Source organism: Xyrauchen texanus, chromosome 38 (assembly GCF_025860055.1).
Source record: "Xyrauchen texanus isolate HMW12.3.18 chromosome 38, RBS_HiC_50CHRs, whole genome shotgun sequence".
Classification (NCBI taxonomy): domain Eukaryota; kingdom Metazoa; phylum Chordata; class Actinopteri; order Cypriniformes; family Catostomidae; genus Xyrauchen; species Xyrauchen texanus.
Window position 1 is genome coordinate 23,832,109 of NC_068313.1, and position 24,749 is coordinate 23,856,857.

General features: G+C 39.2%; 1 protein-coding gene across 5 annotated transcripts in view; it reads left to right on the top strand.

Annotated features, from left to right (window-relative positions):
- bcas3 (BCAS3 microtubule associated cell migration factor) overlaps positions 1 to 24,749 on the top strand; it is a 286,192-nt gene that overhangs the window by 113,338 nt on the left and 148,105 nt on the right. For all 5 annotated transcript variants that reach the window (XM_052109835.1, XM_052109836.1, XM_052109837.1 and 2 more), the window contains 2 exons: positions 358 to 554; positions 4,843 to 4,940. In XM_052109835.1, the coding sequence (XP_051965795.1) occupies positions 358 to 554; positions 4,843 to 4,940 (295 nt within the window). The remainder of the gene's footprint in view (positions 1 to 357; positions 555 to 4,842; positions 4,941 to 24,749) is intronic.

Here is a 24,749-nt window from a genome sequence, read left to right on the forward strand (position 1 = left end):
TCCATTTTTGTTTTGTGGAAGAACTCAAGTCATATGGGTTTGGAATGACATCAGGGTGAATAAATGAATTTTAATTTTTGGGTGAACCGCCCCTTTATTAAATGTCTGTGGTTAATCAACGATTGATTGGTTCATGTTATTTCAATGAAATATTTTCATTATCAGCTTTCTCCTCATTGTGCTCCTCTTTACACTGGCATGCCTTACTAAGGCCGAGTGGGCAGTGAAAAATATAATTCATTTAGTATTAAAATGTTCAGTTTTGCTCTGAAATAAGCAACATTATGTAAGTTAAATGTGTTGTTGGTGCCATTTTATGTTGTCTTTAAGTGCTCATCTGTATTTTAAACTTCAAAGGTGGAGATTGTGACCCACACCGGTCCTCACAGAAGACTGTGGATGGGCCCTCAATTTCAGTTCAAGACCATCCACCCGTCAGGTCAAACCACGGTCATCTCATCCAGTTCCTCTGTACTACAGTCCCAGGGGCCCAGCGACATCCAGCAGCCTCTGCTCGATTTCGACACAGATGACTTAGACCTCCACAGCCTCAGGTGCCGACACTAAATGCCTGTTCACACACAATGCTGCTCATATTACTGGCCACCATCATCAACACCGACTTTACAATATGACAACATAGACTCATGTTACTAACCACAACACACAAATCCACTAAATACACACAATGGCCAATTGTATTCCAGCACTTCCACAACTGTATTAGCACTTTCAGTACTAACACACTGGAGCATAGGAATGATCTGAAAAGTTGGGGGATACATTATACACTTTAGCTTGGCTCATGAATATTAATTAGGTGAAGGAATGTTGCAGTTAGTGACAAGCTTTTTCAGTGCACACCATAAGGCCTTGTACTAGGTTCTTTTGCAATTTATTAAATAAGCGTCTGATCACGGTTAATTGATCTAACTGCAGTTATTTGAGATAAATGTGATTATTGTTCACTAATTATTGTTCGTAATTTTAAGAGAATATATAAATTACACGAATGGCGCATTTGTGTTAGTGCTGTGTGATGTGTAAAAAACATTTTATCGATACTCTCCTTAAATATTGCGATGTATGGTTATATCATCAAAACCCTTACCGAGAGTCTTGAATATTTTTGCTTAATTGATTTTGCTTTAAAAATTTAATTAATTTATTGAAACATGAAAAACATAAACAAAATGCATTTTAAACTTAATGAAAAAAGCAATAAAATAATGAAATGATAAAAAAAATCTGATTTAACCACCTCTGCACATCCAAACATTTACCATCTCCAGCATCCCCCTTTGCCATCACGCAAGCATCCGTCATCAACAACAGGTGGAATATTACTAATAGCCTACAGATTAAGAACTAAAGACAATTATAAATGTAAAGATGATGATAATCTTAATAATAAAGCCTAATAAATTCCCTTGTGTTCCCAAAATAATGCTGCCAAATTTGTGTTCTTATATTGCGTTTTGATAATATGAGAACTCAAGGTGAACATGTCTTGAATTATTGTATGTTTTAATCACTTTCGTCTTTGTTTCTTTAATACAAAGATATATGTTACTGAACCTGCAGAGTTGCGTTCACAATGCATGTTAACTGCATATTGTTAAGTGGAAATAAAGCAAACTAATCTCACAGCAAAGCACAGAGATCATTAGCAGCATTCTCATAGATGACATTTTTCTTGCAACAGTTTTCAGACAAATGATACAGAGAAAAAAAGAGTGAGAACTCAGGCTCATGCTGCATACCTCTGAACAAACAGCGAATCAGACATGAGCATTGACGGCTTTTCTTTTGTCTGTTCTTATGTAATAAAATATAATAAAGTTTGCTTCTTCAAGCACATGTCTTTGTGTATACCAGCATTTCTTGTCATGTGTCACCTCGAGACATCTTACAGGTCACCTGCCTGCTGCTGGTAAATGAGCAAAATTACCCGTGCATGAAATGCATTTGGAACATTTTCTTGCAAACTGGATTCAGCCTAGTTGCAAACGGCATCGGGATCTTTGTAAGATATCATCGATATCCGATTACATCAACCTATCGCCCAGCCCTTGTTTGTGTGCCTCATTCAGTTGTATTCCGAGTGTCACTGAGCAACACCACGGATGTCAACTAGGGCAGCTTCTGTCCGAAAGAGTGTGTGAAGCACTTTTCAAGCACTCTGATGCGTGCACTGTTAGCAGAGGCTAACGCACAACCCCAACGAAAATATAAATAAGCAAATATAAACGTTGATATTGAACGCAAAGCGCTCCGGCTTCACTTAAAATGATTGTGTAGAGGCAGATATTCCTAGTCATAGCGTGTTCATAAATGGAGTGACACAAAGAAGGAGACACACTCTTACACTCTTTCTGTGGCATGATAAAATTATGAAATGTAATCTCAAAGTTTTGCTTCAAGAGAAATAAGGGCTTGTGGGTTTAATCAAAGAGCATTAAGAACATGTTAAAGGGAAGAAATTAGGCTAGAAGTATTTTACTCATTGTGTAATATAATATAATTTTACTATTATATAATATACATATAATAAAATATATATATATATATTTTTTATAAAATATAAAACAACAGTCTAAGTTTAAAAATTGACCAAAACTAAAGTTGACCAAAAAAGAGAGACATATTTTAAGTATTTAGACATTTTATTTATTTAAAACACAATTTTTCATGTCATTCATAAGTTTTTAAAGCCTTAAAGGGAAATCATATCCTGTTTTATTGTTTGATTTATATATTTGAAGTTAAATATGTAATATTGACTTCTTAAGGTGTGTGAAGTTCACATGCATCTAAAGAAATATGAGAATTAATCATAAAAGCCCTATAACAGACAATTAATCATCATAATCACAATTATTTGTTTGACAATTAATCGTCAGCCACATTTCATAATACTGACAGTCCAACCTTGTACAAAATACATGTACATTTAACAATTCACACTGTCACATATCACACTCACACTGTAGCAGAGTTGGGTAGCCAAAACTGTACTCAAGGAAAAGTACAATTACTTGGAAAAAAACAAATACTCAAGTAGAAGTAATATTGGTAATAATTATTTGAGTAAGAGTAAAAAGTATCCAATTAAAACAATTCTCAAGTAGCGAGAAACTGGTTACTTTCATATGTAACATAATGGACGTTTATACCCCAATATTCCATTACATAATACACATTTAACATGTATTATAGATTAATAATAATAATAATAATAATAATAATTATTAATATTATTGGAAATTCTTTCATCATTCACCCTCATGCTTTATGGCTCAATTATACTGTATATAATGCTGAACTAAGCAAGATCATGCTTTATATCAATGGTTACCTTTGCTATTTCACAGCTTTTAAAGTCCTGAATGGTGTTATGATCCCGTGTCGTCCGTACCGTGTTTTCTGTTTCACCCGTCACTAGTTACGTCCACGTCACGCTCCCTTGTCCACTCCGTGTTTTCTGTCTCACCGCTCACGCTTCCTGTCATGTCTTCCTTGTTGTCCGCCCGTGTTTCACTGTCTCTGTGAAAAACTACACTTCCCTTCTTCCCGTCTTTTCCGGCCCCGTCACAGCTTTATTGTCCACACCTGTTCGTCATTTTGTTATCACCATGTCTGTCCATTTAAACCCCGCTGTTTTCTCCTTCCCCTGTCGATCGTTGATGTTCCATGTCTCCACTTGTGTATTGTTTGACTCGCGCTTCGTGTTCCCTGCCTGTCTGTCAGCCCGTTCATGGTTACCCCGTTAGCTGTCCGTCCAAGGTTACCCTGTCATTCTCCGCCCTCCGTTTCCTCTTGTATTAGTTTGCCTTTTTCCCATCGTGGACTTTCTTTTGTTCCTGTGTTTTGTTTATTCTGTTCTTTGTCCCAATAAAGCCCGCATTTGGATCCACACTCCCGTCTGCCTTCTCCTACTTCCACAAATCATACAAAATGGAGTCTTAGTTCAGTTTAGTTACAGTATTTTCAGTGTAGTAATATTTTAGTACATTAGTTCAGTACAGTAAGGGTAAACTACACCGTATCTCTGTATTTGGAAGTGTGTTAGACTTATTTAAGTTTGTTCTCTGTTGTCCATGAGAAAAAAGTGCCACATTTGTCTAACGCAAAGTTGCTGTGCAATATACTGTACATGTGCAGAGATGGGCTCCTGTAGTAATCCACCACACCCACATGCATGCGATCGGCAGATCAAATGGCATTTACACTTAACGTGGATATTTACATGGATTTATACAGTAGGAACTGATATATTTCAGGACTGATAAAAAATATATATTCTTAGAAACTGAGAATGTAAGAGCCCATAGTTACAGAATCACTCTGAAAATTCACCACGACACAGAGGAAGCTCACATTATCACAATCTCCAAAACATACCGCAACAAGTTTTCTTAAATTGGAGCTGCAATTCTAATCTTGAAATATCAGCTTGTTTTGGTGTAAAATGAAGGCATTGTGTGATGAAAGAAATTTCATCACACGATGATAGAGCGCAGCTGTTAAGTTCCACTGTTGTAAAAGTCCCATTCAAAAATCTCTCTATAATAAAGTATGCATTTATTAAAACCTATTTAATTAAAACTAGTAATATAACAAATGGAACATCACCCATTGTAACAAGTAAAAGTAATTTTTCATTTCATTAGAAACTACTAGTAAATTAAGAGTAAGAGTAAAAAGTACCCTCTATTAAACCTACTCTTAAATGTATGTAGCACGTTAGTACCCAAATCTGCACTGAAGTAACTTATGCTATTGGAATGTATTATTCTGAATCATCAAAATCTCTTGATATATCTAGTCCCTGTTTTGTAGGATCCAGCCGGTGCGGTCTGAGCCTGTTAGCATGCCTGGATCTTCTCGCCTGATGGCCGACCGTAGAGGCCAATCCACTGTCATAGATACCGGCTCAGGTAAGACTATTAGCTCTTTTGCTTTATCAACAGGATTTGAAGATCTGAATACAGTGTGAAATATGCAAGATTCATCTTTGCAAAGCATCTTTGTTTTCACTCGAGTTTTCTGAATCAGTCTACTGACCATAAGTCATTTGTTCATATACTGAGTTTACACACTTAAGTCAGAATGAAATCAAAATCCTCCCTATTTATTTTCTTAATACAAAGAAAAAAGAAGATTTACCACTAAGCTGTGCTGAGATGCTCTCAAGGTTGACTTGACTGAAAAATGGAATGTAAATACTGTTTCATATTTACTTTAAAGTACATGGTATGCTGCACACAGTTTTAGACTGCCTGAATAATATTACCAGTTGATCCTGTAAATAGGCTTTATGTGAACTTTGCTATAGATTAGACTGATCTTGTTAAAGGGATTTTGATTCTTTATATTTTTTTCTTTCATTCAACCAGTTGTCATGTTAGGATAATCCAGTCAACACAAATCTGGTCAAGATTGCACTTTTAAAGAAGATATGTCCCCATTTTGAGCCTCCAGATATAGATGTACTGTATAGACAAAATTAGAGAAAACAAATGTCTGAAAATCAAAGTACACTGCAGTCTTTGCTATTTTTCAGTTGCACTTTGGGATAATCTGCTGTGTATGCTAATACATATACCTGTATGGCACAGTCTTTCATGTTTCATTGAAATCATATCAAATCTTGCTAGCTGCATTTGCATCGCTCTGAAAAGTGATTTGTCAGTGGAAGGTAGGCCTTGTCGACTGTTGCGATGTTTACTGCACACACACATTAGCTGCATCTCACTGTCAGTGTTTTTCATCTTTATGATAGCACTGACTCTTTTTGGTGTCTTCAGACATTCCCTTGCATCTAGTGACTTCCTGTCAAGAAAACAGTCTCGTCAGCATCTTGCATCGCCCCTCCTCTAAACCTTCACCTCCAAACGTTAGAAAGTAACCATCTTTATCACAAAACTTGTAAACTCCTCTTCCCAGTTGTCATCCTCCCCTCCCTCCCTCTTTCTCTCCGTCCCGTCTGGAGGAGAGCTGCAGGAGTCTTCTTTATGGGCCGATACTTATCAGTCTGTGTGTGATTGCTCAGCTCTCAGGGCTTCAAGCAGTGTGGCGCCTTCTCTTATCAGTGCTCATCACTTTGTCTTTGTGCCTTCAAAAGACCTAACCCTGTTTGTCCTGTGGAGATGCAGCTCTTCTGCCATGATCTCACTCTCTGTATCTGTCCCTCTCTAGTCCATGCTGTCCTGTAGGGTCTGATACCATTCTTCAGGACAGTGTCCCTGTCATGCTTATAGAGCTCAGGGTAGATGCCATATTTCATTTTTTGTAATTGAAAATAAAGCTGTGAGATATAGACACAGTACAAGACAATTATAGTAAAAAAACTTGTATTTTATTTCAATCGACACAAATGCACAGGAAACAAATGCACTACTCAAAACATGAAATAAAATATATGTTAACTTTAAATGTTATAAATGTTCATTTTAACATGCAGTATTACTAATATAAGAGTGGTGGTGGTGTAGTAAGCTAAAGCACATAACTGTTAATCAGAAGGTCGCTGGTTCGATCCCCACGGCCACCACCATTGTGTCCTTGAGCAAGGCACTTAACTCCAGGTTGCTCCGGGGGGATTGTCCCTGTAATAAGTGCACTGTAAGTTGCTTTGGATAAAAGCGTCAGCCAAATGCATAAATATAAATGTAAATGTAATATTTTTTTACAATTAAAAGTTGCATATGCTGACATTAATGCAGTATAAAAAGATAAAATAACAATTTTAACAAAACATTTTTTTTTTTATTAATATTAACCAAGAATAGTAAACACTTTAAATGTTGTTCATAGTTAGTTAATGATACCTAATGCATTAATTAATGTTAAGTAATATAAACATATCATATTAATTGTATTAATGCACCAAATACAAATTATATGAGCAAAACTAAAACAATGTATATAAATATTTAACTAATTAAGGTCCTTTGGTTGTGTTTGGAGTATTCTAGATCACATTCTAAAATTAACAACCCTTGTTTTTGTCAACTGGATTTCTTTGGCATTACATATTTTTACAGTAACATCAGTTGAACGATCAACACTAATATACTGACTATAGATCTGTACCTAACTGCCTTATTTAAAAAACAAAAATACAAATAATGTTGTATAGTGTCTACCCTGACTGTTGTATATTGTTTAGGCTCAGCAGTTAAGTGACTCATGCCTGCTTGCATGGACATGTTGTCTTTACATTGTAAAGTAAGTGCTGTATGCAGATCACATGAAGATATCACAGCTTCACTTGCTGTTTTGTTTTTATGACCGTTACTCTGCTGTGTTTGTGTGGCGTCCTTGATGTTATATGCCACCCCTAAGGGAGACGTTGCTCTGTGTGGCCATCTCTGCCGGATATGTGTACTGACACTAAATCCCTCTTAAGCAGCGCCTGTCTGCTTGACGCAGCATATCAATAGAAAGAAAGAATCGCAGATCCACTGTCTCAGCTTCCCAAAATCAATCGGACATGCAGCCGGCATTATCACTAGTCCTATCTGGTCCCCTGAGCGTCACCCTGGCCCTATACAGACTACACAGCGCATTGTGTGAGGGAAGACAGAAGGCGCTTAATCTATTTGAACCTATGATAAAGCCAGTTGGAACAAAAGTCTCTTTTGATTATATTTTGTTACGACTCAGTAGCAGAAACACCCTGTTATTTGTTCGGGGAGAGCACTTTCCTTCCTGGCCCACTTGTTATGTGTGTGGCATAGCAGGGATAGCAGGGGCCTGTCGGAGATTGGGAGATGAGCGGGCGACAGTGCACGAAAGATGCTGGTGTGTTATGAGTTTGCTATCGCTTTCTGGAAGAATTTGATGATAGCTGCAAGTGTGCCCTTGCACTGTGCCAGGGATGATGAGGTGTTTTTTTTTTGTGCTCATCTGTATGTGTATTGATGTTAAAGCACTAAACTGCATTATGTACATTATTACACAGATCACTGGATTACTTGAATATAAATATTTTTTTTAAATTACTGCACATCCGGTGATAGTTATATCTGACCGACCTAGGTACTGCAAGCCATCTTTCTTATTCTCGTTTCACTCTGCGGTATCTACAAGTCAGCTAATAAAATCATTTCAACTCAGATCAATATTTGATGTCCCTTTATTTCTTTATTTGGCAAGTAGTCATGTAATAAGTATAATGAGCAGTCAAGCTGCATTCACACTTCCAGCTACTTTGTTGCTGCATGTCGCCAGTGGCTAGCAGTTAGGTCGCTAGTGGTGTTTATGTAGAGTCTAAACAGCACTGTTTCTTTACAATTAATATTATTATTAAAATATTAGGATCACGTGTCCTCTACCATCTTCTCTTGTATTGTCTGTTGCTCCCGAAAGTCAGTCTTCATTTGCATAAAAAAAAAAAATCAACTGTCGCGTCGCTGGACACACCCACATCCGGTCGCCAACGGTCGCCATCGCTCGTGTTGCCGGAAGTCGCCAGCTCTCTGAATGTGATGAGGTCGTTTTGTTGCTGCGTGTCACTGGCAGCGTGAACGCAGCTTCAGGTGGTCATTTTCGCAATATATACACCAATAGATCTGCAACACAAAACAAAACTGTGGAATTCCACATAAAACTTTCTTTGGAGACTCTGTGGTCTATTCACATAATTATTTAATTTAAACTCAAATCTTTATTTGATGTCTGTTGTATTATTTGTTTGGTAAGTAGCCATGTAATAAGCAGTATAATCTAGAGTCAGCCAGTGATTATCACAAAATAAACCTCATCAGGGTGATTTAAGACCCCTTACATAGAAATAGCGTATAATGACTGCTCATCCGGGAAATCTGGGTTTTCTACCTAGCTATGCTCATGTTCTGTCTCTCCCAACACACTGTGGTTTCTAAAAGTAAGCTAATGACATAATTTTAAACTCCAATACATTTTTCATGTCCATGTATTTATTTCTTTGTTAAGCAGCTGTGTAATAAGCCCTTACTAAGTTGCATTCATAATGACAGTGGCCAGTGCTAATGGCCATTAACATATTGTGACTGTAAAACTGCTCTGACAGATACTTATCATCACCAGAGTGTGGCTGCCTGCCGTTTTTATCTACCACCCTCACTCAGCACACAAGTCAGGTGCAAGGTGTATGTGTGTGTGTTGGGGGGCGAGTAGCAAGACAAAGCCATCACTGTATGTTGTGTCGAGTAGTATAGTATGCTCCTCTGTGCTGGTTTTGCCTTCAGGCCAGTGGAACAGACCATGAGCGCTCCCCTGGTTTCCTCTCCCAGCATGGCTGAGCGCTTGGAGACCGGGCACCTGGACACTACCTATGTCTAGCAGTAATGGATCCTCACCTGTGGTCTGTAATTACCTTGATGGGCATAAAGGTGGCTTGTTGTTGGAGATACTGCGCACATTCCTGCCAGAGGGATTCTGACGCCGCTCAAGGAGGAGCCCGTGCCACATGATCTCCCCTAACAATAAGAGGTGTTTTTGAGCCACCTATAGATTAGGGAACCGTTCCCATGACCCAGCGCTCTTGCTGCTGCCCTGACCTGTCTCTTTCAAAAGTGACTCGCCACCTGCCCCAGGCGCTCTCTCCGCCATCCTCACTGACTCCATTCTTCTGCCCCTGACCTGGAAGTCCCCGCCACAATACAGAGGCTGCCCCGCATGCCTGGCCAGATTGGCAGATCTGACTGTGAAAGATGCCATTCTTATCATCAACCTACTGTCTGGGAATCAGAGGCCCAATGCCATAATCTACAAGTGTCATCTTCTCTCTCTCTCTCTCTCTCTCTCTCTCTCTCTCTCTCGTCTCTCTCTCTCTCTCTCGATTGTGTTCAATTTCAACTTTTCAACTTTTTCTCCCACTGTTAATGTCATTTTTATTTTCAATGCTTAATTGGCATGATTGGTTAAATATTGGCAAAGTATCACTTGAAATCAGGGTTCCCACAGATCCTTAAGTTTTTTTAAGGAATTTAATTCTTAAATCTAAAAATAAGGCCTTAATTGGTATTAAAATGTCTTAAATCAATCACAATGCAAATGCACTGTCTGCTAGCAAGCGACGACATGAAGTACAAATTCATTGAAAATTGGCTGTTCAACCAAGATTTTGCAGCATGGCTGAAACAGGTACCAGGCAATGTATACGAGGCATGGTGTATTTTGTGCAGGAAGTGTTTCAAACTCGACACAATGGGAATCCCACATGCAGAGTGAGAAACACAAAAGTACCGAGTCATCAGCCAACTGTGCATTTTTACTGATGATTAATAATTGTGATGTTTTATGTTATTGTTTTGTGTGTGTTCCACTCTAGAAAGTGTCGTCCCCCAGATGAAGTAGATCATCTGACTTTTTCATTTGGTCACAATTGTAATTTATGGTGTTTTCTTCTTCAATTTTGGTTATTGTAAAGTTGGTCTTAAAAAAGTCTTAAATCTAACTTGCCTTAAGCCTTGCCTTAAGCTTAAGCCTGAGAAATAACAATAAAAAACAGGAATATGAAAAAGTTAGTTGCGATAGGCCTGCATATATATGTGTAAAGGAGGGACCCATCATATCTAGAGACCAAAATATCATAGATATTTGAGAGTGGGCCTCTGAGATGGTCCAATAATCAAAAACAGAGAACGCCCTAGCAACCACATAGCAACTATTTAGAACATAATTGTGACTGAAAATGTTAAATTTGCAAGCACTATTCACATTTTTACTAAATGTAAAAATCTATTTGTATTACTATGACTGGCCTGATATAAGGGCAGCCTAGTGTGTATATGCGTAATGCCAGGGGTAGGAGCAGCTGCTCTTTAAAGCGACTGAATGGACAGCAATGTGTCAGGCATCTGCTGTGTACTTGCTCAAAGCTTTTACCTCTGTTGTGCTGCAAGCCACTCCAACACCCACCCACCCATACAGTCTACTATACATATGAACCCCCCTCTCAATCTCCATACACTGATAAATGATTGAGTCACTAAGTTTTATTTTAGGATCAGTCTTTTGGATGCTTTCCAGCCATCTTTTGTTTGCGTGAACCCTTCTTCCATGGCCATTATAGGAGAGGGCCTATGTGCATTTGTGAGTGTGTGTTTTGGGGCATTATCGGGGCACATCTGGTCGAGTGGGGTTAGATGTTGAAGTGTGATGAGGTGACAGGAACGACATGTGCAGACGTTGGTACTCCATGTGCCATTAAGATCCTTACAGCCATGATGGCAAATAGCACTGGGTGAGTTGTAGACCCTTCTCACCCTGACCCCAGATTCTCAGTCTTACACCTAACACCTTACATCCTAACCAGATGCTATGTGATAGAATCAAGTGACAATTTGTCTGTGCACATTGAACGCTAGACTGATGCTCGACCTGTCACAATCGCAGCCAATCATAACATATTTGATGTTTAATGAACGGTTAAGAAGATTTATGGCCATGATTTTGTCATCTGAGACAAATTTTGAGGATCTCGAAAGATAAAGTGATTGCACAGACATTAATTGATCGACTGAAAGAGTAGTGTTGATTACTTTTATGCTGCTTAAATATGCCTTTCGGACATCAAACCGCCAGCATCCTGATGGCACCTGTTTACTTGCGTTAAATGGACAAACAGAGCTGAAATGGGCTTAAAAAAATCTTCATTTTGGATCTGTTGAAGAAGAAAAGTCATACACATCTGGGATGGCTTGAGTAAATCATGAGAGAATTTGTATTTTTTACACTTGAAACTTTATTGCAGCATTAGGGTGTTACATAGCAAGTAAATTCATACATATTTGTCTCATGCTACTGAGATACTTCCCATTCCTGTCTCAGCAGTTTGGATGCCTCCCCTGTGAATGTGCATACTTGCTTGAGGCACATTCTCTCTGTGTGTGTTCTCTCTTCATCCTCCCCACTCTGTGTTTTTGTCGTTGTGTGCGTGTGTGCCCGTCTGCATGCTTCTGACAGGCGCAGAAAAGCACAGCTCTTAGTTTTGGTCCCGGTGTCCCTGCCTGCCACATCCAAACATACCAGCGCACTCTGATGGAGGGGTCTCGGAGTGACGGGCCATCTCCAAGGTGGGGCCACAATTAAAAGCTAAGAACAAAAGCTCTCCATGCAGAAGTGTGGGCCTCAGCTACTCAACATATGCCCGCCGTTCCCAGCACAGCCCTCCAGACACTAATGGAGTCTGACAACGTCTCATCACGAGGCAGCATTATCTTCCCCCAGCATGCACTCTCACTCCATAATGTATTGATCGGGCAGCTGCAATGGTATTTTTTACACCTCCAAGCTGGCGCCTGATGTACGCCACTTCATTGAGTCATTACGGCGAGTGCAGAGCGGTGCAGAGAAAGAGCTGTTAAAATGAATAGATGATGAAAAATTAGAAAGCATTCCATCAAAGCCCGCTCTTCGGCCAGGAGTCAGCTAGTCTGTCGCATTTTTTTTTCTTTTTCTAAATGTCCATTTGAGAAAGCACGTCATAGTTAACGTTATAAAAAAATAACATTAATAAAAAAAATCGACGTAATAGAATGTGAATGATTTCAGTGGTGTTCTGAATAGCCAATCTGATATCAAAATGTTATTTTTTTCTGGCCTGTTGTCCATGTAATCTAGTGTGTCATAATAAAAGGGTTAGTTCACCCAAAAAAGAAAATTCTTTCTCACCCTCTAGTTGTATGACCAAACCCATTTGACTTTCTGTCTTCTGAGGAACGCAAAGGGTGGTGTTAGGCAGAATGTTAGCTTCAGTCATCATTCACATTATTTGTATGGAAAAAAAGAAGCAATGTAAGTGAATAGTGACTGAGACTAACATTCTGCTTAACATTTCCTTCAGAGTTCCACAGAGGAATGAAAGTCATATGCGGTTGGAAAACATGAGGGTTAATAAATAATATCAGAATTTTTATTTTTGGTTTCATGTTGGATTATATGTTCCACCTTCCACAGTTATAATGTTTATAGATGATTATAGACAATCGATGGCATATAATAAGTATGATGTCCTGTGCAGCTGATAATTGACCACATTGTGTACGGAATGAGGTGCTGTTTAAGGATGACTGGAGTGCTGATGACAGATGTGAGAGGTGAGGTAATGTGACATGGTCAAATTCTCCTATACAGCCCCTCCCCTCTCCAGGTGTGAAGGTGAGGTGCTGCAGGTCACTTCCTGAGCAGATGATTTTCAGTTTGGGAAGATGATCTGAGCTCACCTGCCCACCCCGGCCCACAGAGCCATCCTTTGTTTATTCATTTAGTGCCGCAGATTATCCCCAGCCAGCGGGCCTTCCTGGAAATGGTATCCAGGTGACAGTGGGGAGGTGAGGAGCCTCTGCCTTTCTCTCTCTTCACCTGAAAATAAACGTCTGATCGTATACGCCTGCATGTTTCCAATCAGCAAATAACATTTGAAATGTCTGGGCTGAATTCCACTGTTGACCAGAAGTTAACCAGAAAAGACCTGCAGTGCTGACAACTCATACGTTCTCATTCACTACAGCTGCAAATCAACCACGATTTCACCATCGTTCATTTTTCTAACTTTTCATCGCTCTGAATAAATGTTTTAATGCGCCGTGGGACACGAAAGGAGATGTTAGGCAGAATGGCAGCCTCAGTCACCATTTACTTGCATTATTTGTTTCTTGAATGAAAGAAAGTCAAACATGAAGGTGACATGCACAAGTAAGTAGCTCTGCTAGCAACCCTATCAAATGTATAGCAACTCCCTAGTAGCCATTAACTACATACTAAGATAGTGTTTTGCACAGGCAAGAACCACTCATATTTCTTCAGAAAATGCATAAATCTAGTTTTTCATTATTTGATTTGTTTTTGTCCATCTGTCCATTCTGTCTTGATCTCACTGAGCTGAGGTGTGCTGGCGTCATCAGCAGAGAGAGCAAGCGAGGCAGAATGTGCACACCTCACATATTTGATTCACAATCTGTTTTGGCAGGCCAGGCAAACATGAGACACCCATTTGGAGTATCAAAAAGGTCTCAACAGTTTTCTGTGTCCTTTAGGCTGTTCCTTTTTTGTTTTTTATTTTGTGTCTGAATTTAAGTAGATTTGTTTATGACACATTTGTGTCAGCATAGGTTTGTGTAGCCATAGAGGGGAAAGTGTGTGAGGTTTGCTGTTCAGTGCTGTGTACACATCAGAAGACTCTATGCCTCCCTTTTCCTCCCCTTGGGAATGTTATCAGTAGAACAGGAAGCACGAGTTATCACATTCTTAGTGCATACAGCTTTAGAAGAATCCATTAATTTGACGACAAGAGCACAGGACCAGATGTGAAAATCTCACTTGATTTGAACTTTGCCCAGATCTTATCACAGTAATTTATACCTCATTGTCTCAGTACAGGGCTGGAAAGCATCATTTCCAGATCATTTTAATGGATTTCTTTCCCCACTCCCTCTCTCCCCTTATTTCAGAGGACTAGAGAATGCAGGTTCGTGTGAAATTATGAAAAATGGTTTCATTAGTATTCCTCTGGATTTCCAAAACAGACTCATGCATATGAACTGTCCTCCCTTCTGTGTGCCTCTGTGCATAACGCCATTCAAATGAACACCAAAATACGTCCCTCCTCTGGCCAAAGGGCTCGCTGCCTGCTATACCCCAGATCTTAGAATGCCTGCACACATCACTTTCAACTGTCTCTGCATGGAGATGTGCTCACCAGAATGGGACCACGCACTTATTCAACGCTAGCCCTCCAGAGTGGTGCGGCGCTGATTGACATCCACTAGTCTGCGGCCTCAAACAAATGAGCCTCTCTCGTTAGAGCCACCGCTGTGCCAGTATTGAACCCATTCTGTTACATTTAACTCTGCCAGTTGTAACACAGTCACATGGGAGCGGAAATTTATTCAGGAGCGGCGAACACGCAAAGCAGTCTTTCCCAGAAACATGTGTTTCCAATGAACTCCCCAAACTGCTCGCATGTAAGCGGTGGTCAGGCGTACAGGATAATTTATTCTGCTCTGGATGGACTTGTCATATTAATTATAGCCCGGTCGAGAAAGGCTGGATGGCAGGTTGGAGTCACCTCAGTTATTTTTGGAAGCCTTGTGAAGGTAGCTCACGCTTCTTTTCTTTTTTGTGTGCCTGACTTAGGGAAATGGCCTAGCAGTCAACACTCGGTCTGGACTCTGTACGCCACTCCTGTACAAACAATGCCTTTGAAGTCATGGGTGAACCCCCTCACTCCCAGTCAAGGTCTTAACAGGGTTATTTAGTTTCAACATTTTTATTCAGTTTTTATTTCTATTTTATTATAAATTTGCCATTCCAAAATAGTTTTTTGACTATGAATGTTAAGCCAAGTACTAATATGTATCCTAATTTGTCACACTGATACATTATCGTTAGAAAACACATCAGTTGTTTCCACACTAGTACAGACTTTCAAAAACGCAGGTTTTCTGAAAAACAGTATTCAAATGAAAACGACTTGACCTTCATTTTAGTTTGTTTAGTTTAAAATTTTGAATATACTGTGTATCAAAAATGAAAACAAAAATGATTTTGAGGTCATTGTTATTTTATTTTAGTTAGTTATTTAAATACATTTGATTATTTTCCAACGATATTAGTTTTTATTATTATTTCAGTTAGTAAAGTGTTTTAATTTAGTTTTCATTAATATTAACACTGGGTCTCAGGCTGTTTTCTGGCTCAAGTGGAGAGTACAATCATTAAGGTGAACCCATTTGCAATTCAAATACTGCTGTGCTGCTGTTGTGCTTTTAATTTCTTATTAGCTCTGGGGAGGATAACACAAGGTGCTGTTTGCGGCACCCAAACTTATTTCACTGGCAGTTAGACGTGGCATTTCCACAGACAGTCTGGTGCTGGCTAATGCTCCCGGTGCCACTCATCCACTAATCGGTAAATGTTTGCAATGAGGTCAAGGAGGCTGGAGATGTAGCTCAATTGTTATTTGCAGTAGAGAGATAATGAAACAAGCCTCTGAGCCTGAAGCCCAGGGTGGAAAGTGTCTTTCTCTCCATGCTTCTGTTGCCCTAAACTAGGCTGAGTGCTAAGCAGAACATAATTCAGTAAATTTAAACAAAATTAAACCCAAAACTGATCCCCAGAGCCAATCAGAAAAAGGAAAGAAAGAAGGAAACAGTGAGAGTATGTAAGCAAAATACACCAAAACAATTGTCAATCAAGCTTAAAGTATGTATAAATTATTTAGTTTCCATTTCTACCAGCAAAACATTGACCAGGAGTCATATTCCTTTAACTCCAATGCATAATGCTGCTGGCAGTATTCTTGTTTTGTGCATACATTTTGGCGTACATTTTGCTCTTGTGTAGCACAGTCAGTCAGTATATTGACATATGCAGTTATAATCGAGTTACATCAGGTATTTGCCTAGTCAATATCTGTTTTTTTTTTTTCCATATACATAACAAAATACTTGAATATTTGAAGTAATGAGCATTCACACAATGTCATGGACAATTGTGGTTTGATTAATGTGTAACCATGCTAGATGAAGCTTAAAAAGTTGGAGGCACATATACAAACTGTTGTAATTCCTACACAGTTCACCTGATTTGGATGTAAATACCCTCAAATTAAAGCTGAAAGTCTGCAGTTAAAGTACATCTTGTTCGTTTCATTTCAAATCCATTGTGGTGGTGTATAGAGCCAAAAAGATTAGAATTGTGTCGATGTCCCAATATTTATGGACCTGACTGTAGGTCTGTTAATGCGACTTTGAAAAAAACGGACTGGTACAGTTTTATTCAGTTACAGTTTTATTAACTTTTAAAGTGTATGTAAACATACAGACTGTAATCAAGGAAAACATTTAGTTGTCTAGGCTGAAAATGTCATGTACTGACCCCAAGAAATATTTCTACTAAAGTGTTGTTGTGAATTCTAACAAACACAACAATTTTTATTAAGCGGCAAGCATTTTAGTCATTTTAATAAATTAGCTCCATGTGTTCCTCTCCTCTCTTTTTCCTCCAACCCCCCATCCCCTTTACAAAATCACCAATATTAGCACCAAAAACACCCTTTTCTTTTTCTACCACTGAAGGAATTATACTGTGTTTCTCTTCCAGTATATTCTTGTAGCAAATGGAGACATTTGCACATGCTGTTTCTCATAATCCAAAGAAAGTCAGGCCACACAGGGATTACGTCTGAAAGAGTTTTTAGTTCAGGGGTGAGAGAGACGACAGAAGTCCACCTCTAACTGAGGCAGCTGTGGCAGGAAAATCAGGATACAATTTGGCACTTAAGGAGACTAAATGATTTCCTCCTCCCTGAGGATTTCTACTGGGAAATGTGTCCGTGCACTGAAAATTACATCCGGGACAATGTTTATGTAGCTTTTTTTAAACTTATTTCAAATGAATTAGTATTCCTCTAACCTTTAACACGCTACACAATGCAGCCCTCTCTTTCCTCACATTAACCTAATTTCTTAACCCTGAGCTTCGCTGGCATTTCAAAGCAGTTCTGTCACTGTTTTCCTGGCGGATGCCCTTTCTTCAGGAGGTTGGCAATACTCCTGAAGAAAACTCCTAAAGAATAGTCTTTAAGCTAAAGTGTGTAATTTCTACTAGACAAACATCATAACCAAATGGAATTGCAACAAATGTTGTTTTCAAACAAAATTTTGAAGACACCCTCTGTCTGCCATTGGTCCAACCAACAGTTAGTCTTGCCCTAATCCTACGTCATTGGTTGAGCCAGTGTTGCTGTGTTGGGCCACTTGAACAGAGCACCATAGATCCACAGTTTTTACGCTTTGTAGGGGAATCAATCTGTGAATTGTTTACTTATTGTTGTCTCTAAATATTAAGTTTGGATGGAAGTTATATAAAATAAAAAAAACTCACATTAGCTTTAAAGAACATTTCACACTCCACCTCCCTTGTCTGCAAGTGTTGATCCTGAGACCCATCATCCTGAGTTCTGTCACACCAGACCCTCTGTAGACATTAACAGAGTGCACCACTAATTATTTTGTCGTCTTGCACCCAATTGGACCCACTTTTAACCCCCCTGGCATTTTAATGTGGTCTGCAGAGAAACCTAAGCTCTGTGTCCCAGACCTTACCTTACCTTTTTCATGCCTGCAAAGGTATTTTAAGTTGCATTATATTCTCCCACTAGTTAGACATTAAACTTAATGACGTTTTCTTTTTTCTCTCTCACTTCCTCATATTGGATTTGTTCCAAAAGCCCTAGTAAGCTGCCTCCAGTTGTGAGGATGTCTTTAGCTTTGACAACCTCATGAGAGCAAAATTCGAAGGTATCATTGTGTGTACCTGTAATGGGCTTGATAAAAAAGAAATCCAAGATGATTGATGAAGCGAGATAATTTGTATTATACATTAAGTATATTTATAAAAATAAAATAACCAAACCAAAATATGTTTGTATGAGGTGTATTTATGCTAATGAGAATATTGTCGTTACACTTGTGAAATCAATTGTGATTGTGAGTCTCTGCTATCTGTATGGAATGCAAAGTTGCTGCCCATACAGAGCATTCCACATCAAATATTATGAGGCTAAATTTCAGTTAAAATGCTGCCTTAGAAAGCAGCTTCCTATGTAAGCAGGAGGCAGCAAGGAAGCTCACTAGGTTTTTAGAATGGACCCATTATGACCTGTTATGTACATTTTTCATAGACTATGGTGAAGTGCTTTGGCCTTATTTAGCTGTGTAAATCTAGCCTTATTTGTATTTACATTTTTATTTTTTTATTTTGTGTACATTTATAAAATTATGCTTTATGTTATATTACTCTGAAATAATAATAATAAAAAAGTTACCACTGCTGCAATGGGTTTTCTAATACAACTGCTGAGGGAACTAGAGTGAATTTGGCATCTTATCTATTCTGACTGTTGTAATCCACCACACTCTAAACATAATGGTGATTTCTTTCTTTTCCTGTTGGAGCAAATGGATAAGCAAAAATGATATTTGCTGTCGTCTTGCATTAATCGCTATAGAAGTTAACCATGCAATTGTTTACGTTCACTTTCCAAAACCTGAAAGTGTGAAAAGGTATATATGGCAGACTGAATGTTCGACCTATGGGCCCCTACTTGGAACAACTGCCCTATCTGCACATTGTTTTTCTTTCCTTTTCATTTATTTTCACCATTCACAATAAAACTACAGTTTTACATCCAATCGCAAAACACCACAACCCGGTGTCTGGAAACAAAGAATTTAAGTTCTGAACCATTGGGCTGTTAAAAGCCTTTAACAGGGCTCACAGGAAAAATGCAGATAAACTGAAGTTTTGTGTGAAAGACACTTTTCTACCTCAGACCACTTGCACTCTTGCCAGATCTGTCTGTTCTCTCCAACAAGGCTGTGATTAGGTATTTAGTTTTCTGTGGTGCTTATGTGATGTGAGGTCAGGGTTAAGCTTTTGATGATGCTTGGCTTCGCTTTCTCAGATTTCTGATTCATTTGCTATAAATAAGCCCAGAGGTGTTGGGACACTTACTGAAATGACTGAGGAACTGAGAAGGGGAGGAAATGGAGATGTACCTTGAAGAATGACTACACATTTGTTTAATTTGTTTTTAAATCGCTTCGTTTTACGCTTCACGTAAAAAAATTGAAAAACAAGCTCTTTTGTTAACCAGACAAACCCCTAATTATAAAGCCCAAAATACATTTCGATTTTGACGCGAATGCTCAGCATCTGCGTACAGTTGCCTTGCCAACTTTTGGACCCTGTAAATAGTGGAATGCATGTGCATTTTGTACATTCAAAGGCGTGCGGTTCGAAAAATTAGGCTGCACATGTTCAGTGCTCGAGCAATCTGCTGGTGGTTTGGGTTGATCTTCCAATGTATCTCTATCTGACTCTGGCTCAAATTGGTAAGGTAAAACAGAATTTTTTTCAGACTGAGCTGAAACTCTGATATGGTAGTGGGCGTTTCCTTTCCGACACGTGTTGTAAGCGGTAGACCAATCACAACAGACTGGGACATCTGACCAATCAAAGCAGAGTAGGCTCTCTGAAAGGAGGAGTTTAAAAATAATCCTTTAGATCAGATCATTGAACGAGTCATTTTTGACACTGGGAAAAAGGTAATGCTGCAATTTCAATTATGAGCAAATTAAAGTTTTTGTTTTTTTTACCTTGGATGCATGTAAATCTATTGTATGAGCCCTTTAAAACATAATAGGTGCTCTTTAAGACTTACCAACTTAAGATCAGAATTATTTTCATCTGGCGGACAATACATTGAATTCAACTTGAGGGGTTTCTTGTAACCAGGCACAGAATTTCTTAGGATCTTAAGATCTGCTTTTTTATTTGCGCCACAAATGCTTTTTGATCAAACAAACAGATAGTCCCTCCCCCACAAAATGTTGTTGTCTCTCTTGTGACAGGACGGTCAAAACAAACAGGAATTTTCATAGCACAACACAGAGATGCTTTGTTTACAGTTTTTAAGTAAATTAACAAATGTTTGGCTTACTTATAGTAGTTTCTGCATATCAAGCTTGATTAGGAGAAAGTATTTTAACGTCGAAAAATTTAAATACTTCAGCTTTAACGTCCACATAGCAACGTTCTGACAACTCACAAACATCATGGGAATGATTTTTGCATATGCAAGCACCACTAAAAAAAAAAAAATGAATTAAAAGAAAATGCCACTTTATTATGCAGCTCTCCTCTCCTATTGCTCTTTACAACAGAAATAAATTGCATGTCTGCAAGGTAAAGCATGAATATCTGTATGTGTGTGTTTTCCACCCTCTGAGCCTTGTGAAATCCCCAGTGGAGCCTTTGGACTGTGATCTGTGTATTTCAAACATATGGAAATCAGCATAGTTGCAGTCCCTTCACAACAGGCTAGTGCTTTCACTTGATTATATTATCTGTTAAACATTTTTTCCTCTCGTTTTTCCTTCAGCAGTTGAAAAGGGGGAGCGGTATGTGACCCCTTCTCTGCTGAGGGGTCAAGTGGTGATTGCTGATGTTGTGTGCTCTAAACACATGTTTAGCCCTATGCCGCTCACGTAGTCCCCCAAAAGGATTGGCAGCCATTAAGTTACTTCCTAAGTCAGTTCCGGAGTCAGGCCTCAGTGGACTGGGTAAAAGGAGGGCTGTGGACCAGTGTGTGTGTTTTCTATGTACCTGCCTTTTTGTGTTTCTACGGAAGGATGTGTGAGTTCCTTAGTGTAAGTTTGATTGCTTGACATTGAGCCACTGACTGCCTAATGCTTCTCACACAGGTGAATATTTGTCTGGCATCTGATCGAGACGTGGCATAGCTCACGCAATTCTGTCCCAGACAGGAAGTGCCATGGTAAGCTGTGTTATGATAGTGGATCAGCATCTGAGAGGAAGAGCTGTGAACTTCACATGGGAGCATAGCTGCTGAGTCAAACCGTGGCCACCACCTCAGGGCCCGGCAGCCCAACAGGAAATTAAAGGATCATTTAGTTTGTGGCAGATGAGCAAGAGGGAAAAGGGAGGGGATGATGCACTATAAAGCAATCCAAGACACAAGTTTTTCAAGGAATAGTTCACCCAAAATTATAATTCTGTCATGATTTCTCACCCTTATTTTTTTTATTAATTTGTATTTGTGCCTGTGTTGAACTGGTGGAGGGTAAGTGTCCAAAGGTTGTGTGGTGGGATGGAAAAGAAGAGAACAGTTGTCATGGCTGCAACAGTAGCTTGTTTTAATGCTCACGGTGGTGGGAGATTTGTGACAAGCCAGACCAAAGGTGGCTGGCTTCCCTGTCTAAATGAATGTATCGCCTTCATTTCAGACCTCCAGTGCCTGTATTCTCTATTCTGACATCTCACCCCACACCCAGGGTGCAGCTTATGAGTCTCGCTGCGCTTCAGCTTTGTATCCATTATAATGCATTTCAGGCGGTTTGTCACTGATACTTCAGGTATTATGAAATCACAGGCTGTTAGGCTCATCTCATCATTCTCTTTCCTTAATTACTGCAGTCTGGTCTCTGATTAGAGATGGCTCTGAGCACATGGTGGGCAGATGCAGTGCCTACACTTCTGAGAGCCTCCTGCTTGGTTCTAGAGAATTCAAGAGTTTAAGATGAAGTTTATGTTTTGTATCGAAGAGCTTAAGTTATACCATGAGGCGTAAATATCTTTCCTGAACCTCTCAGTCATTCATTCCACGCAGATATAAGAATGCTTCTCTGTGCCATGTAAGCATTTTGTGTTTCACAGGGGTTCAAGTCATGCCAAGTATGCTTTGGCCATGTGAAATAACAATTTTAGCTGCAGAAATGTTCAGAAAAGAAACTTCCAACCCAACTACCCACCATGAAGCCTTTGGACTACAGGAATAATTGGTTGTACACTAGTGGCCAAAAGTTTGGAATAATGTACAGATTTTGCTCTTTATGGAAAGAAATTGGTACTTTTTTCACCAACGTGGCATTCAACTGATCAAAATGTATAGTCAGGACATTAATAACATGAAAATTTACTATTACAATTTGGAAAAATTATTAAATTCATATTTAAACTACTACAAAGAGCTCTCATCAAAAAAATCCTTAATGTGCAGCTTTGCGCACAAGACTTTCACCTACTGTTGCACTTGTGTACACAGTAGTGGGACAATAAAATAATTTGATTTGATTTGATTTGACAGCTTTGCAGATCCTTGGCATTCTAGCTGCCAGTTTTTCCATATACTCAGGTGACATTTCACCCCACTCTTCCTGTAGCACATGCCATAGACGTGGCTGTCTTTTCTGGCACTTCTCATGCACCTTACGGTCTAGCTGATCCCACAAAAGATCAATGGGGTTAAGATCCATAACAATCTTTTCCAATTATCTGTTGTCCAATATCTGTGTTTCTTTGCCCAATCTAACCTTTTCTTTTTGTTTTACAAAAGTGGCTTTTTCTTTGCAATTCTTCCTATAATGCCTGCACCCCTGAGTCTTCTCTTTACTGTTGTTAATGAAACTGGTGTTGAGTGGGCAGAATTCAATGAAGCTGTTAGCTGAGGACATGTGAGGCATCTATTTCCAAACTAGACACTCTGATGTACTTATCCTCTTGTTTATTTGTATCTGGGCCGTACACATCTCTTTCTGTCCTTGTTAGAGCCAGTTGTCCTGTGACTTTTAAGTCTGTAGCGTACACATTTTGTACCACTATTTGAAATCTTCTGTTCATTTCAAGCATTGTATAGCCTTCAGTCTTCAAAACAATGATTGACTGATGAGTTTCTAGAGAAAGCTGTTTCTTTTTTGCCATTTTTTACCTAATATTGACCTTATAGACATGCCAGATTATTGCATACTGTGGCAACTCAAAAACAAACACAAAGACTAAGTTAAGCTTCATTTAACAAACCAGATAGCTTTCAGCTGTGTTTGATATAATGGCAAATCATTTTCTATTACTAAATTAGCAGTTTATCATGATTTCTCAAGGATAATGTGTTGGAGTGATGGCTGCTGGTCTTGATTTGATAAAAAAAGGACTTTTTTCAAACAGTGATGGTGCTGTTTTTTTACATCAGTAATGTCCTAACTACTTGTGAACAGTTGAATGCCACTTTGGTGAAAATATGTACAAATTTCCCTTCGAAACTTAAATTTTTACATTATTCCAAACTTTTGGCCACCAGTATATATTTGTATATGTTGAGAGAAGAGTTTGTTATCCAAAAGTCAGTATTATTTAAGTTTTACCCTTTTTAAATATAATGGAGTTCACACAAGCAATTTAAAATGATCAACCCCCTTCCATGGTATTTTGATCTTTCCAAAGCTGTAGGTGAGATCAGGTAGAGTCATGTTTGCCCTGCTCTTTTATGAGTGTGGGAGTTGGCGGCATTGCTCATGCATCGTTGCTTTGTCAGGTCCAGAGACGTGCTCATGTGAGGCTGCTGCACTGTTGTGCCCAGGGTGCTGGGGGTGAATAGCTTAAGTGTTGTCACCTGTGAGAAACACCTTGCTACTCTGGAGCTACATGGCAGCAGGCGCAGTGCATGCTGAGATGACATGCTGTCGTTTTATGGCGACACATGGCACCAGAAGCACGTAATTTGGCTGAACAAGCTGTTTTTAGAATGAACACTGCACATTTTCAAGGGGAAGTGGTGACGTTTTGGAAAAAGTGCAGTGGGTGCCTATTTTGAGCCATCGTGTCAAATGGATGCGTTTTTGAATTATATCTTTAAGCCAATGTAGGAGCCCTGTCTAAATGATTAGCAAACCAATTAAATTTGGACCATAGACACAAATACATGCTACAGAGGACAGAAAACAAATGTGTTTGTTGGGGGTAGTTCTGCTGTTGTATTGGCCATTGTTGTATTGGCTGAAAGTGGCACACACAGATTGTGGATTGGTGCTGAATTGGACAATGGGAGATGGCTTGAGGCTTACTGATCAGAAATGAGAAGACTCTCTGTTCCATTAGAGGGGTGATTAGGATGTCTCTTTGACCCTGGCTTATGACAGCCTCTGGACTAAATAAGCCTTGGTCTTCTACATCCTTGTCCCTATGTCTGCCCACAGCGTTTCACTTCAAACTCCTTATGGAACCAGTGAGCAATCACAAGTGGAGGTGCCCAACCATAAGTGCCCATGTGTTCGCATGAGTGAGTGAGTGCTCTAACAGTGTGAATCGTCGAGGTGCGGCGAGACATTGTTACATGGTCCAGCTTACAGGCACGACCAGTATTCTTGGGAGATGTCAATATTGAGGCCAAAGGA